The sequence below is a fragment of the Chroicocephalus ridibundus genome, chromosome 17, assembly GCF_963924245.1.
Source record: "Chroicocephalus ridibundus chromosome 17, bChrRid1.1, whole genome shotgun sequence".
NCBI lineage: Eukaryota > Metazoa > Chordata > Aves > Charadriiformes > Laridae > Chroicocephalus > Chroicocephalus ridibundus.
The window spans coordinates 6,783,195-6,801,776 of NC_086300.1; the positions used below are offsets into that span (position 1 = coordinate 6,783,195).

At 47.5% G+C, this 18,582-nt stretch overlaps 2 protein-coding genes across 4 annotated transcripts in view; one reads left to right on the forward strand and one right to left on the reverse strand.

The window, feature by feature from the left end:
* Positions 1-15,961, reverse strand: part of MYO1D (myosin ID) — a 172,046-nt gene extending 156,085 nt beyond the window's left edge. For 2 of the 3 annotated variants that reach the window (XR_010073613.1, XM_063354968.1), the window contains exon 1: positions 15,838-15,961. Coding sequence is in view for 1 of the 3 variants with exons in the window: in XM_063354968.1 (XP_063211038.1) it covers positions 15,838-15,932 (95 nt within the window). In the remaining 2 variants the exon portion in view is untranslated. Of the gene's footprint in view, positions 1-11,740; positions 11,888-15,837 lie in introns of all 3 variants that reach the window. The other variant, XM_063354969.1, reaches the window with a different exon arrangement.
* A 1,905-nt stretch (positions 15,962-17,866) lies between these two features.
* Positions 17,867-18,582, forward strand: LOC134524679 (histone H2B-like). Its single transcript, XM_063354876.1, has 2 exons — positions 17,867-18,024; positions 18,334-18,582. Exons 1-2 carry the CDS (start codon positions 17,884-17,886, stop codon positions 18,580-18,582), a joined length of 390 nt encoding a protein of 129 aa, XP_063210946.1. The 5' UTR covers positions 17,867-17,883.

Here is an 18,582-nt window from a genome sequence, read left to right on the forward strand (position 1 = left end):
GGGGGAAGAAAAAGCAAGCTCATAGACAAAGGCTACCAGTTAAAGTTCAGTGACTACTGGACAAAATATTAGGTAGCGTAAATAATACACATTGTAATGGCACGTCCTATTTTTGCTATACATGGATCTGGCAAATATGAGTCATCTTTGGAGAAAATCCCAAACTGCTCTCCTAGCACCGTCCTATCTGTGGACAGAAAAGAAGGAACTAAGTCCATAGCAAAAAAGCCACCTCCACATTAACACTGGTGTTGGCCAAATTCGTCAGGGAATTGCTGGCTGGACAATTTTAAAGCAAATGTTGATTAAGATCACAGAAAGGTTATATTTGGAATAAGAGAAACAATCTCATACACTATCTTCACAGGTATGATCTAATAAATAAATTTTCTTGAGATCCCAAAATACATTTGGTAAGAAAGCAAGTCGAGCCAAGACAAGTAGATGCTATCTACTTAATAGGAAGGTGATTTAGTATTACTATTTCAGCTTCTTCTCTATGAAGTAATGCAAGGCAAATCTAGCAAGAAAAACCCAAGCCACATGCAGAACGGCTAGTTACGCTCTGCAAATGTGAAATCCAAAAGCAAGAGTGACAAACACTGCAGTGGGATCCAGAAGCAGCAGAAAATTATCAATAGCATGCATAATGACCGAATGGAACAGCACCAGGGTAACAGGAGTGATGCTTCTGTGGAGTCAAGCACTGGCTAAACAGCAAGGCTCTTAGGAACGTTTCTGAAGACTGACATGTAGATAACTATTCCAGAAAGAAAAATGGAATACAAATATGCTCAGAAAAGAGCGTTTCAAGTGACACCTCCTATAAGCTCTCTTATGGGGCAGGCTGAAGCCGGGGGGGGGGGGGGGGGCAGTGAGCAGACGGTGGGAATCGAGTGCTGAGGAAGGGGTCTGTCACCCCGAGTGAGCAGGAGGCCCAGGACCCCCAGCATCACCTTCTGCCAGCAGTTCCCACCCTGGAAGGCTCTTGGGGGTCCTGAGCAGAGAAGCAACAGATCCTTTTTCCAGACAAATCAGTTCCCAGGCATTAGCACCCGCACCCGAAAGCGCCTGAGGGCTGGGACATCCCCACTGCAAGCCCTCAATTCTTGCATCACATTAGAGTTCTGTGAAGGGGAATTCAGACATCACCTGCTCCACAAAATCCTTCTGTTGCCAATACCTTCTCTGCGTTCACTCGAAATTCCAGTGAAACTGAAAACTACTCCACTCTTCCACTCTGAGTGCAAAATGCAATTTTGAAGGCAAAATCCTTGGTGCAAAAACGCTATGGCAGGACAAGTTAATACAAGTTAATACCGGAAAACCCAAAGGGCTGGTGGCAGCGACAGCAGCACTAAGAAGGGAGGTAAACACAAGGCAAGATTACAAGCTAAGAAAAAATATTCACCACTGGCACTTGTGATCATGGGTCTTACGATAACTATTGTTCTTCTTAAAATACACCCTCCTAGAGTAAAAAGAATACAACCGTCTTCACTCTTATTAAGAGAGGTTTTTAGCTCTCATCACTAAAAAGTTTGAAAGCGACCACAGCACATCCCGCAGGCTTAAGTGTCAGAAAGCAGAAAACAAAATCTGTGAATGGTTGAGTTTGTCAGTGCTGCTCACTCACCACTTACACACAGCGCGTGTCCTTACTGAGAGATGGACGGTTTGCACACGACATGAGATAGGATGTTTTTTCATGTTATTTCCTCCTCACATTAAAAAAAAAAAAGGGGATTATTTGGCACTCGTACCACTGGAGAGCACAAGTACCAAAACCCAGGTCAAAACTACAAAGAAACTGCTGTCTTCAGCGACAGGAATTTTTAGTTTGCAAAATATCCATTGCACTCTATTACTCAGAGAATGATAAAATGAGAGTATCAAAGGCTCCCACTATCCATGTGGACACCCAGTGGTGACCAGATGGGTGGGCATAATTGTGCAATTTTCCTACACACTGTTACACGGCAAATTACTTGGGATCTGGCCATTAGCGCTATAGGCTTCTACATCAAATGCCTCATTAAGATAATCAGAGGCTGCTCATTTATCTTAAACTGTTTTGGACTAAGACAAGCCAATACATCTACATATGAAAGGTTTGAGGGTTGGCTTTTTTTTTTTTTTCCACCGAAAGGTTTCCCAGATTGGTTATGGGGTTTACCATGCTCATCAAGAGAGCCAAGAATTTGGCACCTGAGGTGAAAAATACTTTGGAACTGCACAAAGGATGTGAAAGTGGTGTGGGAATTACTATTAGAAAAAAGATTTCTGACACATAATCGACCTACAGGTATGGAGGAGCCTTCAAAAAGGCAGAATCATCTTGATAAAAAACCAAAACCCACCACACTACTGATCCTGACTACCTAAACGTCTGAGCTCTCCGAAGTCTTCCCACATCCCTAGTACAACATAAACCAGACCTGGTGACCAAGCCAGTCTTTCTGTAAGAACCTGTTAATTTGTTCCATCCTGCAATTTATTGTGGTTTAATGGTCTACATTAGTAAATGTAACCCTAGCAAATATTTTCCTTTAATTTAGTCAAGGCGCTACAAAATGTCTTCAAAACTCACCCAAGTTTACTGTATTTAACTTATCTTCATTTTTTCTAGATACAAGGAGAGTAAAGGAAAGGCAGAAGATTAAAATGTCATATATCAGATGGAGTTTAACATTCTAAAAGATTATGGCCTAATTCAACAGCTTCCATGATTCAACTACAATGTTTACTACCCAATACATTTTTACTGCTCCCAAGCTAGTTTGTACAATAAAACAAGTGAAATTACTCTGATCTGTCCATCTGTACAGGGTCTACTCACTAATTTTAGTAAACAGCCTCTCGGCAAAGCAGCTGAATTCCCAGTTACGAATCAAGTATGGAAAAAACCTCTTGGGAGGAGACTGAGATCAACTAAAGAGACCAAGATCAACAAAAGTTTTCTCCCCAAATTCAGTAGCAACAAATCGGGATTGGCCTCTTCAGTTAATCATGGCCTATGGTGTGTCACCAGAGCCCCAAAACGACGTCATCACCTCAGAGAAGTCATGGAAACAGGGAAGATCTAAACCAGCTTATTTGATTGTTCCTGCATACAGCAAGCAGCAGGTGCCACCTTGGCTCCTTCATGAGAGGATCACAGATTCAGAAACCCAACAGAAAAGCAGGAAAAAAAATAATCATGCATTTTTTAAGTAAATGAAAACGTTGAGAGTTCCATTGCTACTTGTTTACTGCATGACGTGGGATGATACAGATAGCAAGATGAGTGTCCACCATCACGCTTTCCTGGCTTTCATACTTCTACCTACCAGCTGGAAGCCCAGCACCCCTCTGCTCCTCAGGGCAGGAGCACTCAGCACCCAAACCCCACAACGCCCATCACTTCAGGCGCCCGGGGTGACCGACTGGCACCCAAACCCCACAACGCCCATCGCTTCAGGCGCCCGGGGTGACCGACTGGCACCCAAACCCCACAACGCCCATCGCATCAGGCGCCCGGGGTGACCGACTGGCACCCAAACCCCACAACGCCCATCGCTTCAGGCGCCCGGGGTGACCGACTGGCACCCAAACCCCACAACGCCCATCGCATCAGGCGCCCAGGGTGACCGACTGGCACCCAAACCCCACAACGCCCATCGCATCAGGCGCTCGGGGTGACCGACTGGCACCAGCCACCCCTCCACTATCCCAGCAATGGAGTGACAGTCCCTAAAAAGAAAGAAGGCAGCCAAAATGTTTTGGTTAAAAACAAGACTCATTTTGACAATAAGCAGCCCCCCTTTAAGTCTCAAAAAATGTAAGCCCTTAATGGAAAACATGTTTTCTATCAAGTGACTGGAAAATTAAGCAAAATATTCCCAATTATTTCAAAACTGGTCAACTTGCCTTCAGTTTCCTATCAAGCCCAGCTTGTATAGTTTTATACCAGGCTTAAAAAGGTTTACACGTATCTACTTTTTCTTGGCATTTCCTCAAAGGGGTTTAAGTTCAGTATAACTAATAAAGACTCAGAGAATTAGCTGCCAGAGCCTGAAGATGTCTAGCTTAGGAATGTCTGCATCCCTGAAAGCCAGGATGCACTATGGCCCAAAAAACAAGAACAAACGAAGACAAGATTTCTATTGTTTGTTTTGCTAGAGACATAAATGCTACATTTAATAGGAAAAAAAAGGGAAACAAATATACTCCTTTTTATATACCCATGCCTGCGGGCATACACAAACATCATTAGTGTTCTCTTCACCTAAAACAGGTCAGTACATAAACCACATAAAGCAAAGTTACTTTCTTACTGCGACACAGACGAAACTCAAAAAAGGAAACACTTTATTATCAAGAAGCATCGTCCACAAAGTTATACATCTAACCCTCAGTCTTATTTTAGAAAGTCTCCCTGGTAATTTGCCTGTGCTTTTGAAAAGCAAGTAATATGTTTTGAATTATAAGAGGTTACAGGGACATTTTTGTGGTAAATTTGGACTTTCGTTTGCAAAAAAAAAAAAAAACCTTCAGTGCTACAGAAATCCTTTCGGAAATAACATTTTTTTGTCATTGCTAAGCACTTTTCAACAAAGTTTAATAGCTACCGTTCCAAGGAGCTGTTTACATCCAGCTTTAAAAGAATACTGGGGTACTTAGGTCCCTGCAAGCAAAAGGAAAAGCAGCACGGTGTCTTTCCGATCGTTTGAGAAGCAAACGAGAGAGTATATCCTCTGCAGTATGCAGGGGCAACAAGCTTTCTAAGCAAGTTCACTCACAGCCTCCTGCTGCTCAGGGTCTGGTATTCTGGGATTTTTCTGGAGGCCTAAGTTATACTGAGACCTCTTTGAGTCTTCTTTCATTCGTTCCCCTGGTCTTCACACCCAGGATCAAGAAGGAACAAAGCGCCAAATCAGCTGGTATTAAGAAGTGGAAGGCACTATTTCTAGCCTCGGAAGTTTATAAACTCAATATCCAGTTGCTTTATAAACAGTGCATGGGAAGAAAGGCCTTCAAACAACAGTAGCTCGATTTTCCTTTGAAGGTGGAACTTACTTTATCATTCATTCTTGTAAACAAAATAACCTATTTAGTTGACGTTTAGCAATATGAATAAAAGCAAAAGTTTTACTGTAAACATCTAAAAGATGTCTAGCCACATGAAAGCTTCATTGTGCTCTTGATAACCGTGATGTAAAGGCTTTTATAACCACCGGAGTTTTTGCAGGCTGACACACCAGATTTTACCACCTCAATATACCACAGAGAAGCTGTGCCAAAAGAAAGCCATGCTGTTCATACAGTGGGAAGAGAGATTTTTTTTTTGTTTTAGTTTGTTTTTCTTTGCTATTCATTGTGAGACAGCCTTTGCTGACATCCAGTGAGCTGTTAAAATATGGGTTCTCATTGGTCTTTGGCTGTTTTGCTTTCTGGACAGAACCGTGCAGTAAATTGCTCGAGCCCCCTTTAGTTTCCCTACTGCGAGTTTGTCCTGGGCACCATAAATAAATACCCAGTATAATGATGAAGGCACTGACCAGCCTGATGCTTATAATAGAAGACAGATATTAAAAGGGGACTTTTTCAGGAAGTTTCAGCTGGTGCTTCAAAGTATAATTTATTTGAGGGACAGCGATGTACACCTGCTCTACAGCAGAAAGAGACCGAAAACCTTTTCATCAGGAGCCCCACTCCAGAAGACTTATTCAAAGGTCGTCAGAAATTCCAACAAAACACTGCTTAAGTTGGCTTGCTCTAAATAAAGTGTGCGAGATTGCATGTCTACAGGGAAAGACACAAAAATACAAACATAAAACATTATGCTTTGGAGATGGAGTTAGATGCACTACCCTAAACTAAACATCACCTCTTGCAGCACATTATATACCACAGATTGCAGAGTCCTGCCACAAAGCTCCATTTTTTTTTTTTTTTTTTTTAATTTCCCAGGAAGATGTAGTGAGCCTTCAGGCTTCACAAATTAAGTTACGTCAACCTTAAATGGGAACAGATCATGACCCTGTCCCTGCTTACTGCAGGGGGGTTGGACTAGATGAGCTTTAAAGGTCCCTTCCAACCCAACACATTCTATGATTCTATGACACTATAATCAAATCATTCTCTATCTGAACAACCTCAGACAGGATAGCGTCGGGCCAGGCTCTGTCCAGACCCAAGAGAACACGAACTCCCCCAGGCATACATCTAGTATGGAACCGGGAAACTACTTGAAGAGATCAACACGATAATCAGTGGTTACAGCATACCAAACCTCCTACCATGACAAAGTTTGTGTAGGCTTCATAAATTAGACATTTAAGGAGGAGGCAGTGTCTTTGTTGAAATTTATATGGCGTTTCTTCCATGCCAAAAGGAGCAACTGAGGGACAAGTACACAAAATGCTCGTCAGAAAGTTCTCAGACAAACATGTTAACAGATCAGTGCTGTGGGAGAAACTGATAAACATTGGAAGGAGATATGCTGTGTTTCTGAGGTTGAACGGGAAAGAGGCACAGAGATAGGTGAAGGAGATGAAACAGAAAGCAGAAACAACCTCTATAGATACACTTTCAACAAGCATGTGTGGGAAAGGGGTTTGCCAAGGTAAAACAAGGAGCGAGCAGAAAAATCAGTTTGAAGGTGACTGTAGGCAAGAGATTTAGCTCTGCGTGTAGCTCAGGCTTAGGACTGTTACACTATAGGGGAAATACCAACATTTGCCTTCGAATGCAAAGGCCTAGGAAGGAGCGGGTCAGACGGTGCAGGCAGCACAAGTGAATTGCTGTCCAGGAGAGCTCACTCATGCCAGCCCGAGGGAACTCCAGCTGATTCACTGGGCGAGGCTGAAAAGATCACACCAAGACCAGACATCTCCACATTGGGAGAGCTGGAGGCACGTGAACAGGCACTTCAGCAAAGGGGAAGCGCTGGGCAAAGGTGTCCATCTGTACAAAGAAGGTACAGAAGGCAAGAGAAGAGAGCAAAGTCACCAAGGATGACCAAGAAGCTACTGCAATTATAAAAATATAGCCAGGCAGTCGGCAGGAGATGAAAGGAAGGGTCAGGTGGGACAACACTTCTCAGAGGGACAGTAAGAGTCAACAACGGACACCCTGGAGTACAGCAAGAGACATCCAAGGATGAGAAATGGTATCATAGCAGGTAAGCAGCTCTCTAGGGACCACATAACTGGTTTAATGCCATTTTTTTACCCAACAGCCAATGGTACATTTTTCTGGAAAGAATGCTCTGGATCAGACCAGCCCAACAGCCACATACGAACTGTTCTCTGAAGTTTCACACGTCTCAAGGCTGGGATACCAAAGCAGGCACATGGCAGCAACAGGACAGACCACTGCCAACTGCTAAATCAGGAAGGGATGGCTTAGCAACGTCACAGCGACCAGGAAATGCGTGCTGCAAAACAGGTAAATAGGACAGAACGCAGACAGGTAAATAGGACAGAACGCAACAGTGGCGAGACACAACATTACAATACTGTTCAGGGAGAAAATTTAAAGTCTGCACAGAAAAAATGCTCTGCAATTAAGGGGGGGGGGGAAGAATGGAAAGTACCATCACCATCAAGAGTTAAAGCAAGAACAGGCTGGTTATGCCCCAGCACTGCTCACACTTCTACTGATGAGCCTGAGAAGTAGAGCACTGCAATACCATCTATGACAATGGGGGTGGGTCCTCTGGCTTATCTGTTTTATTTAAAAGGTATTTACATGATACCCCCTTCTCCTACCTCAGCCTTCCTCATTGCTGGGCTGTGGCAGGATGTTATCTGTTATCTACTCAAACCACTACTCACAAAGAGAACCAGTATGCTGTCCCGTGCAGCAGCCGGGCCCCAACACAGGCCAGGTGAGAGGAACATCAGAGCTGAAACAAATCCCAGGAATGAAAAAAAACCACAACTCATTCCTAGCAAAACATAAAGGTTATCTGAGGAACAATTTAATGGCTTAGATTTGAAGGGGAAAAAATAAAAAAGTCTTTTCAACAGGTTACATTTATCTAATGCCCCTTTTTCACTCCCAAAGATAGAACAGCCTCATACCTAAGCTGTTCCATTACCATTTGAAAGCACCACAATGAAAAGTTACTTCCCTTCCTGGTCTGTTTGACAGAGACAGGAACATCGGTACCTGATAGCAGTAGTGTGAGCTGACATCTCATCAGGTCTAATCAAAAAGCCCTGAAAGGAAGAGATATCTTCTAGAATTGCATGTCTGCTTCTGAGAACGGGAAACGAGCATTTACACACAGACTCACAGAATGGTTTGGGTTGGAAGGGACCTTAAAGATCAGCTAGTTCCAACCCCCCTGCCCTGGGCAGGGACACCTCCCACAAATTTGCTTCAAAGGGACACACAGCTCCCTAATTTAACACTTAGAGGTAAATCTGCTTTCTTCTCCACCCACCCCGCCCCCCTCCGATTTTTTTCATTCCATAAAAAGATGCAATCATGACCCAGGGACTAAGAAAGAAGAGTGGTGATGTAACAGGCAAATAGCTAGCGAGATCCGCATCTCCAAAAGGAATTTGAGTAAGTGCAACTAAAGGAGAAACATTCAGGTAGTGTAAAAGCTTGCTCAGCCCAAAAGGAATGCAAGGGGTCGGTGGAACAGTAGATTAATAAAACAATCTGAAGAGGTAGATTTTTGAACAGAAGTCAGTATAAAGGACTCTTGACTAAAGGGCACCTCGAGACACTTTGGAAATATTAGCTAATGTTTACTGTAAGAATTTGGCAGATCTTAAAGTTGACCTTAGCTAGTGAAATTCAGAAGGCGATGACATGATGCAGGTTATACAAGCATTATAGACAAAAACAAGAACAGGATTCTACTTCGTATCACAAACAGATGCACTGCCCACTCTGAGGATCTTCAGGACCCATATTGCATCATCGGAATCTACAAAATAATTGCAGAGAAGAGGCAAGGATGAAAGCAAAAAGGCTGCTGAGGAATTCCGAAATTACCAGCTGACTTTTTGTAGATATCCTTTGTATAAATAGCAGAAAAAAATAATTTATTAAAAAAAGACGCAACAAGGAGCATCTCCTATTGAGCCAATTCAAAATAGTTTTGGTTACAGAACGGATTCTGTAGGGCTTGACACCACGTGACATGAATATTGCTCTTCAGCTTGCTGCTAGCTAGCTACCTACAATTAAATATTGTTATCTGTGCTCTGACAAGTACCATAAATGCAGCTCAGCATCAGCTGGCAAGCCAGGACCAGCAGGTCTGGTGCACAGCATTACCAGCCTAAGAATTTAAAACTGTAAGGTACCCTGAAAGACTAATCTCATTCATAAATCTGACCTCGTATATTATTCAACACCCACGTGTTAAAATTATTAAACACTACCTCACCCACACTGCTATAAAAAGACTACTGTAAAATTTCACTCTGAGAAAAGAAGGTATTCATAAGTCAGGGGATGTGCAAAAGAAGATTCAGTCAAACTATATAAATTCAGCACATATTGAGGCAAAACAAATTCCATGCAGGACATCATCTCATTCAGTGCTTCGTTCAAGGCAACGCTGTCAGGAAACACAGAGCCCACCTGCAGCAGCTGTCGCTTTCCATGAGCCGACCGGCCAGTCCCTGCAGAAGTCAGAAAGCTGGCCTTGAGCCCCCCTTTTGCTACTTGTGTAGTTCGGATTTGCTTTTTAAGTGAGATCGATGGCCTTTTCCATCTACGAAGATCAAGCTGGACCCTGTCCAAGCTCGTAAGTCATATTTTGATGGACTAAGGGGAATTTTCATTCCATTCATTCCGAATTCTGACACAAGACAGCTCTCTGCAAGCTGGGCGATTCCGAAGAAGCCAAGAAGAGCTGATGAGACTTAACCGCTGACTGTCCGAGCAGCAGTGAGGAGCCTCCTGCAGCACCCGCAGTGGCAGGCACCCCTCTCCGGGAAGAAGAAAGCAGACTCTTCCTAGTAGCTTTTTAATTCAACACCACACGAACAATTCAAATATTCATATCTATTTAAAATGAGGAAATTAAAATGGCTTAAAGGCATGAAAAGCTTGTTTATTAAGCATGAATATTTCATTACCAAAAGCACGAATGAAACCAAGTATTCACATAATATTTCCTCTGCCAGGATTAAACACACTTTGCTAACTAGTGTGAAGCCAAACCTCTCCCACCACAACTTCAACCAAAAACATGATGTTTAAGATGGTGCTCAAAAGGTAAGAAAGCCGGTGTAAAAACATCAATACAATATAGACAGCACCCCTTTGCTCCGACACTTTAAGTAAGATAAGTCAACGGAAAAGCAGAAAGGGTGTTATACAGATGAAGAATCAAATGCTACCAACGATGCACAACTCTGCTGAGAAAGAATTGTTTCTAATGTATTTATGGGGACACTGATCCCCTGAAGATGGGAACAAATTCAAGTGTTTGGTCAGCCCCAGACCTTGTGCGTGTTTTGCCAGACGTGTTGAGGGCAGATAAAAGGAAAATAACCCAGTCTCCAGATCTAGAGGAGACTAAATTGCAGAAGAGGAGTTTGGCCTTTCAGAGCTGCGAGATGAGTAAATATCTGTATATTTACAAACAAAAAACCCCACCCTTTGGTATCCCCTACTGAAAGGGGCTGCTAACAACTGGATGATAGCTTCTTTTCAGGTCACCTGGGCAATTACGAGGTCTATACATTTTCAGCACCATCTTCAGCTGCTTGTATCCAAAAGGAGCCTGCTGTAAAGCCAAGAGGCTAACAGCTATTCACACCAGTCATCCAAAACACAACCCAGATTATTTTAAAGACTGACAGATACTACAGACTCAACCCACTGCATCATCCAGAAGAAAAAGAGGTTCGAATGATACAGCCTACACGCAGCCGTCTCAAGAAACCCCCTTCCAGATAGCCCTCTGCAGCATTTGAAGCCAATTCCCTGTTTCAGTGTGCTACAACCTTTTTACAGGACTACAGCCTACACCTCGCCCTGGCCTGCACTGCAAACGCTTACAGAAAATTTTCAAAGGAGAAACAGCTTTTCTTTACAGATTCTTGACAACAAAAATATTATTAATCATAACAACTATTATCTTTCAAAAGTATCTGCAATAAATAGGAATTTAGCACTGTTCCTTTATTTAGGATAGCTTTGAAAATGCTGGCGTTTGCACTGTAAGAAATAGTTGAGAAACAGTACAAAAACCACTTTTGCGTATTTTAACTAAATGCAGAACTGTGTTTTTATTACGTGTTTGCTTTAAGAGCTCAGAAATCACAATGTGTGCAAGGAGACAACTGCAAGGACGATTAAACTGTAGCTCTTCACACCACATCCTCAGACTCAGGCGGGCTGGGATGACCAGGAGCTATCTGAGCAGCAATACAGCCTTCCGCATCGTGTTTCATGCTGGAACTAGTCAAAAAAAAGAGGAAAAGAACCCAAAATTCTTTTAACAATCATTACACCTTACCGTGTGCTTTCACAGTCTTCCTTTCATGCATCCTTGAATTCTTTAATAACAGTGACAAAGATCTATTATGTTCCCAGGAGGGGATTTGCACAATGCTTATGAAAAATGAGCAACTCGCTAGAAATCAGGAAAAGATGAGTCAAGTAGCACCTGCTCAGGAGTTAGATGTGAGAACAGGAAGACCTTGAGCACACAGCTCATACGGGACTACCCCAAACGCTACCCTGCATTGCAATACATCATTGTCTACTTTCCACTTACAGTTATTAAGAGGCATTGGGTTTATCCACAGGCGGGCCCCCACATCACCTCACCGCCCGGCACGGTGGGGATCACCTCTTACTCCCCTGCAAAGCGTTCGAGACCTTGCGAGGAGAAGCCAGTCTGAAGTTATTCCTGAAGTAATCACTAAAACAGCAGAACAGATAATTCAAGAAATCAAGCTACCACTTTGCATGCCGTAAATACCATTTTTAAAACTCTGAGTTTTGATCTGTTTATCAAGATAAATGCTAGTTGTACAGCACAGTAAAATGAGTTGTCTTGGCAGGATAATACAAGAAATCATATATAAAATGGAATACTTCATACATGTGAAAAATAACCTCTCGCTCTCTTCCTTACAAGGAAGTAAATTAAAAATGGTAACTTTGATCATTTGAAATTTTCATTATGGCGTGATGAAAAATAAGCCGACGTACAGTTGCGTGTTTCTCTCATGCAGAAGTTAACGCCGCAAGTTTCACCTACGCCACAATTTCTGCAAAACGTTAGCAACTCCTGCAAGACCGCTGCTCCCTTTCCACGAGCACCAGCTCGCTCCACCTGCTGTGGAATAGTCACAGTCACGTTAAGTCAAAACCACCCACTGAAATGCAAGTATTTTACCAAGTCCAAAGCGGGACGTTTTCCCTTAGATTACAGGCGAGTAACAGTCAGAGTACAGCTAAATACGAGCCCTTGATTGCCAGTGAGGGGACCTGAGAGCTGTTTGACATTAAAAAGATTCCCTGTTTTAAGGAGTCTTTCAATTAATCTCACATCCTGTGATAGGAACTGAAATGCCAACTACTACTGCAGTAATCAACCTGCCCATAAAGGTTAACGGGGAGCTGATTAAAGGGAATGCCAGACTATCTGCTCAAGTGCAAATTGCTCAAATACGGCTGTTTATAATAATTCATACTAACAATCACTTAAGGAACAACTGTCTCTTAAAGCTTTGGAGGTTTTCTGTAAAGAAACAAAGCTAGCTCCTGAATCCACACTAACTGTTCCAATAGTCCTGCTTTTTTTTTTTTTTAAATTATTCTGATGACTAAGAATCACAACCAGACACTGGTACGAAGCCCACTCAGAACTAAGGAATTCAAGGACCGGATGACTTTTATTTACAATTAATGTGTAACATGCAGTGCCTGCTTGAGTGTCCACGTCAAATGGCCAGCTTATTAAGCAGTTGCAAGACATGGCCGTGAAAAAACACTAACACTATGATATCCTTGCTGAATCACTACACAAAGCTACAAACAACAGGGCATGAAGCGTAGGGCTTGGGAAATGAGGTAGTAAATTCACACTGCATCCGTCCACCTACCCAAGCGGGTATTCACCTCGACAGTCATACCAGCCACACTAATCCAGCCCATGTCAACACCACTAAATTCAAATATTAGAGTAATGAAAAGTGCAACTTCACCATTTCTCTTTTTCCCACTAGAGACATCCTTGGGGAAATATCCTTGTATGCACCGAAACTGGTATGATTTCAATTCCACCCACATCTGGGCTCACTTGGGAACTAAATCCAGCACAACCCGTCTTGGGTCAGCCAGTGACCCCGAACAAAAATAGCTCTGGCAGAAAGCTGGATTTATGGAATAGGGTGGAGCCCATCCAAGTGTAAACCGAACGAACCCGTCACTTGAAGTTAATGATGGAGAAGCAACAATTTCTCCATTCTGCTCAGCACGTGACGAGCACAAAGGCGACTCGTGCCACCAACGCAACGTGACAAAACACAACGTGACATAATCAACCCTTGAACAGGTCAGAATCTCGGGTGTAATTTGGGTCTGACACCATTTAAAATGTATCAGCAGCAGGAGTTAATTACTGTCTCCAAAGCAGTAAAAATAAGAGAAGCAAGTGTTGCTTGAGACTTGTAATAACACCAGGAGTGAAGCTGGGCCAGCAGGCCAGGGCCACGGCTCTACCAGCGACGTCAATCAGGGCTTAGCAGAGTTTAGCAATTTTACCGAAAAGCCACACTTCTGGTACATTCAGATTCACTTTCCCAAATGTCCCAGCACAGACAAACCTAAAGTCAGGGGATGATTGCACCAAGGTTAGAAAAATTAACCACATTAATTTTTTTTAACAAAAGATTATGCTGCCCACAGCACAGACACCAGACAACTTAGAAGTGCAGACAGAACTTTGCCTGCAAACTGCAGATTACGGCCAAAGTAACACATGCGTTCTCAAGCAAAAGAAACCAGAGTTTGAATCGGTGTCACAAGGAGAGGCCTGGTTTTGAGTACCAGTGACCAAGGTACCGGAGTTAAAGGGTCACCTGATGATGTATTAGATAGCGCAGGGATGTCCGACAACATCGGCAGGATCAGCATGCAAAATTAGCAAAGTCTACCAGTGCAGGCACCTCTCAATTAACTAATTTGATTCCTAAACGCAACCCATATGCTACATTCATTTTTAAGTTACCTAACAATCCATTTCCAAAACTTCATTTCGATTTCTAGTACACATTAACCAAACAATAAAATCCCCAAGAACAAACAGTTACATGCAAGTTTCCTGCTAGTTACAATGACTTTGTTTGTAAACCCTTTGTAATACAATTGAGTGTCATGGCGTGCACAAATGAGAAGCAAATTTAAGCTCTGAGAGGCACTGCAAAATTTATTTAAATCTGACATTTCCTCATGTTCAAAGCTCAACTCTTCACATTATGTTTTTCTTAGTATTTATATACAAATGCCCTCCCCACCCAAATAGAAATCTAAAATAGAAAAGAAAAAATAGCATCAAACAAGCCACTTGTTATTATTATATTTTGCACCCTTAGGATCTGAGCTACAACCTCGCAGCACCACAGCAGAGGGGTACACCCTGGTAGTCAGCTGCGTAGCGCAAAGATCCCTGAGCACTCAGAGGCTGATGCAGCCAGAGCTCAGTATCTACAGATTTTATCCAGAGGAGACATCACAATTGCCTGAAAGTGCTTAATTTTCTCCTTCCTCAGTAGTTTTATGCCCGCTGAGGAAGCTTAGCCCACCTCTCCTCCCACGGCTATCGCCAGAGCCGCTCTCGGCTGCATCCCAACGACTGCACGGGCTGAGAAGTTACTGATTTCAACCATCTCCAGAACACAAGTGGCAGGAGAAGAACGGCCAGTAAAGCCCAAGAAAAACTGGGGGGCGAAAGGGTGGGACACAGTCGATAAGTCCCATTTTTATCCCTTTGGTAATTATCAAATCCTTGCACAAGCAGGGGCATAAGAGTTTATCGGGAAGAGCTCCCATGAATCTTTTATAACGGAAAGTGAGAGACAACCGCAGACGTAGGGTCCCCACCGGCTACCCTCTCTATCAGTGCTGCCCAGGATTTACTGCTACTTCACAGAGGAATTAGGGACGAAAACGCAGATCCTCCCAAAGCCCATCACCTCTAGAAGGGAAATAAAACCATAAAGATCACAAAATGTTAACGCAGCGACTCTGCACCGGTCAGCAGCTGTAAACGCTCCTGCGGGGCTGCGGCAACCTTGGACTTGGTGACTTTTATTGCTCTTTTTTTTTTTCTTTTCCTTTTTACCCCTCTCTCAACTTTGCACGCAGGTCAATGGTGAGGTACCTGTTAGAGGGGAGGCTGAAGGAGGTGAGGAAGAGAAGTCGGTGCGGGCATGAAGGCTGAGCTTGGTGCTTCCCTGAGAGCGCACCGGGGCTCGCTTGGCTCTCTGAAACGTCCCAATTTTATACAAAACGCCCCTCTTTGGTACTGGGATACTCTGCCGTGCCGTCCGGCCCCCTCACAGCGAGGGCCGGGGAGGGGGGAGCCGAGGCCAGGCGTGCTGAGGGGGCGACCGTCCCCCTCAGCTCCGGGCCGCTTCACCTCACTAAGCCGGCAGCGCGCAGCCCCCTCCCCACACCCCAACCTCATCCGCCACGGGGGGGAGAAGCGCGGGGGAGAAGCGGGAAGACCCCCCCCCCCTCCTCACACGCCCTGAGGCGATGCGGGATGGGGGGCCGTGTTCCCACCGCCTTTCCCCGCTCCTCGCGCCGCTCCCTCCCCTCAACCCACCCCGCCGCCCCCCCCCCCCCGCCCTCAGCGCTCACCGCAGCCGGAGGTTCGCCATGAACTCGGGCATGGTGACGGCGTCCATCAGCACGAAGTCGGCTTTGCCGAACTCCAGGCTCTCCCGCTCCGCCATGGCGGCGACGGTGACGGTTGGGCTCGCGCTGCCCCGGGGCAGGGGGGGCGGGGGGGGGGGGGGGGGGAAGACAAGGGGGTGCCCGCCTCGCGCCCGCCGGGCCCCGCCTCACCTGCGGTGAGGCGGGGCCGGCGGGCGCGAGGCGGGCACCGGGCGGCGCCCCCTGCGGGACGGCGGGGAGAACGCACCCCCCCCCCCGCGCCCGCCGCCGGGGGGGTGCAAGGGCGCCCTCTGCCGGCGAGAGGGGTGTACTGCGACCGGGGGAACCCCGGGGGGGGGGCATACTGTGTCTGGGGGACCCCTATAGCACGGGGGGGGGGGGCTGCATTCTGAAACTGGGGAGAACCCACCCAGCAGCGCGGGTGGGGGGGGGCGGGGAGGAGCATCCTGCATCTGGGGGAACCCCCCCCAAAGACGGGGGGGCCGCAGCCTGCAGCCGGTGGACCCCCGTAGCACGGGGGGTGCATCCTGCACGCAGGGGAACCCCGCTACTACGGGGGGGGGGGGCCGGGGAGACCCGGGGAGACCCCCCCCACCACCACCACCACCAGCACGGGGGGCCACATCCTGAAATTGGGGGAACCCCCCCAAGCACGGGGGGGGGCCACATCCTGCATCTGGGGAGCCCTATAGCGGGGGGGGGGGGGGGGAGGGAGGGGTCGCATCCTGCAGCCGATGGACCCTCATAGTACGGGGGTCCATAACCTGCACCAGGGGGACACCCCCCCAGCATGAGGGGCCGCATCCTGCAACTGGGGGGAACACCCCGAAGCGGGGGGGGGGGGGCGCAGCCTGCACCCAGGGGACCCCCATAGCACGGGGGCCGCATCCTGCACGCAGGGGAACCCCACTAGTATGGGGGGGGGCACATCCTGCACCCGGGAGACACACACCCCCCCCCACCAGCGCAGGGACCCGCATCCTGCACCTGGGGGAACCCCACAGGGACGGGGGGGGACGGGACACAGGCATCCTGCACCCAGGGGACACCCAGGGGACACCCAGCCACCCCGGGACTTCACCAGGCAGGGGCAGATCCTGCAAGCCAAGGGAACCGCCCCCCCCCTCCAGGATCCCACCAGGCACCTGGGGACCCCCCCCCACCCCGCCTCCATCCCAGGCGGGGCCAGATCCTGCACCCAGGGGACACCCACCCCCCCACCCCCAGATCCCACCGCGCAGGGCCAGATCCTGCCCCCAGCACCCCCGGGTGCCCTCCCGCACCCCGCTCGCTCTGGCGCTTACAGACCCCCCAGAAACCCCCCAAGAAATGCAGAATCCACCCCCCCACCCCACCCCCCCCGAGGTCTGGTACCACTCCAGAACCTGCCACCACGAGCTAATTAGATTAATGACACTAATTAGGGCAAAAAGGGCAGGGGGAGCCTAGGAGCAGGCACAGCCTCACCCCAAAGAGCATTTTGGGGCAAGAATTGCTGGTTTGGGTGTCAGACGCGGGGCGGGGGCTGGGGGGGGGGGGGGGAGGAGGTGCGAGGTGGTGTGGCCATCCCTGTCCTTGTCCCTTGTCCCCATCCCCCCACCCCGGTGGGTCTCGGTGGGCCACAGCCCCCAGGTGAAGGCAATGAACCCCCCCTCCAGTTAAAGGCAGCGGCCCCTGCCTGCTCCTCTGCCTGCTCCTGGGGGAGGCTGGGGCAGCTCTTGGAGGTGAGGGGGGGGAAGAGAAAAATACCCCAAAATCCCCCAATTTGTGTGTTGCTTTTCTGGTGTCTTTGGCTCCACGGGGGGTGGGGTGGGGGGTGTTTTCCACTCTGAGACGCCGAGTGGGTTTTGGGTTATTGCGAGTGCTTAATTTGCAACGATGCTAATTACCTGGGGAGAAGGTGGGGGCGGAGGGGCCCCCGGTGTCCTGCTCGCCGGGGCTCATGCTCCGCTCGCCCTCAGCGGTGGGATCGGGACCGCACAAGCGTGTGTTGAACCGGCGTGGGCAGCGATGATGGACCCCCACGCCCCCGTCCCGCCGAGGAGGAAGGCAGCGGCTGGACACGCCTGGCAGAGCCTCCTCTGCCTCCGTCCCCGCAGGCAGAAGAAGAAGGTGGCTTATTCCACCTACATCCACAAGCTCCTAAACCAGGTACGTCCGGACTGGGCTCGGGTCACCCCAACCTTGGGTCACCCCAACCTTGGGTCACCCCAACCTTGGGTCACCCCAACCTTGGGTCACCCCCCTGTTTGCCAAGCTCAGCTTGGTCATCCGTGTATCCAAGCTTGACGCAGCTAGCTTCTACCCAAGCTTGGATGCTCATGCGTTAGCTGAATCTGGAGGTTTTTGACTTAAATTGAAGGTGTGGGGGCTGGGGGGGGATGTCTCTGCCTGACCCATGCCTGCAGGCAGCTAGCTCCCCCAGCTGTCCTGCCCTACAGATGGTTGCTCTCCTTGTAGACGTGGTCTACTGGAGCCTCCTGCCTGGCGGCTGCCGCCCTGGCCTGGCTGGGCAGCCCCCGGCTGCTCGGGGACGTGGCGCTGGAGGCCACCCGGCTGTCCCGCTGCGCCAGAAGAAGCCACCTCAGCCACCGCGAGGTCCTGCTGGCCATGAAGCTGGTGCTGCTGCGTGAGCTCTCCAAGCCTCCTCCGGGATCCTCCAGCTGTGAGCTGCTGCCCAAGGGACCCAGCGAGACGGGACAGTCTTAA

Bases quoted from the DNA above. Each gene is read 5' to 3' on its own strand.
- LOC134524679 (XM_063354876.1), top strand. From the start codon at position 17,884: ATGATGGACCCCCACGCCCCCGTCCCGCCGAGGAGGAAGGCAGCGGCT. The intron at 18,025-18,333 runs GTACGTCCGGAC...CTCTCCTTGTAG, and splicing joins TCCACAAGCTCCTAAACCAG to ACGTGGTCTACTGGAGCCTC.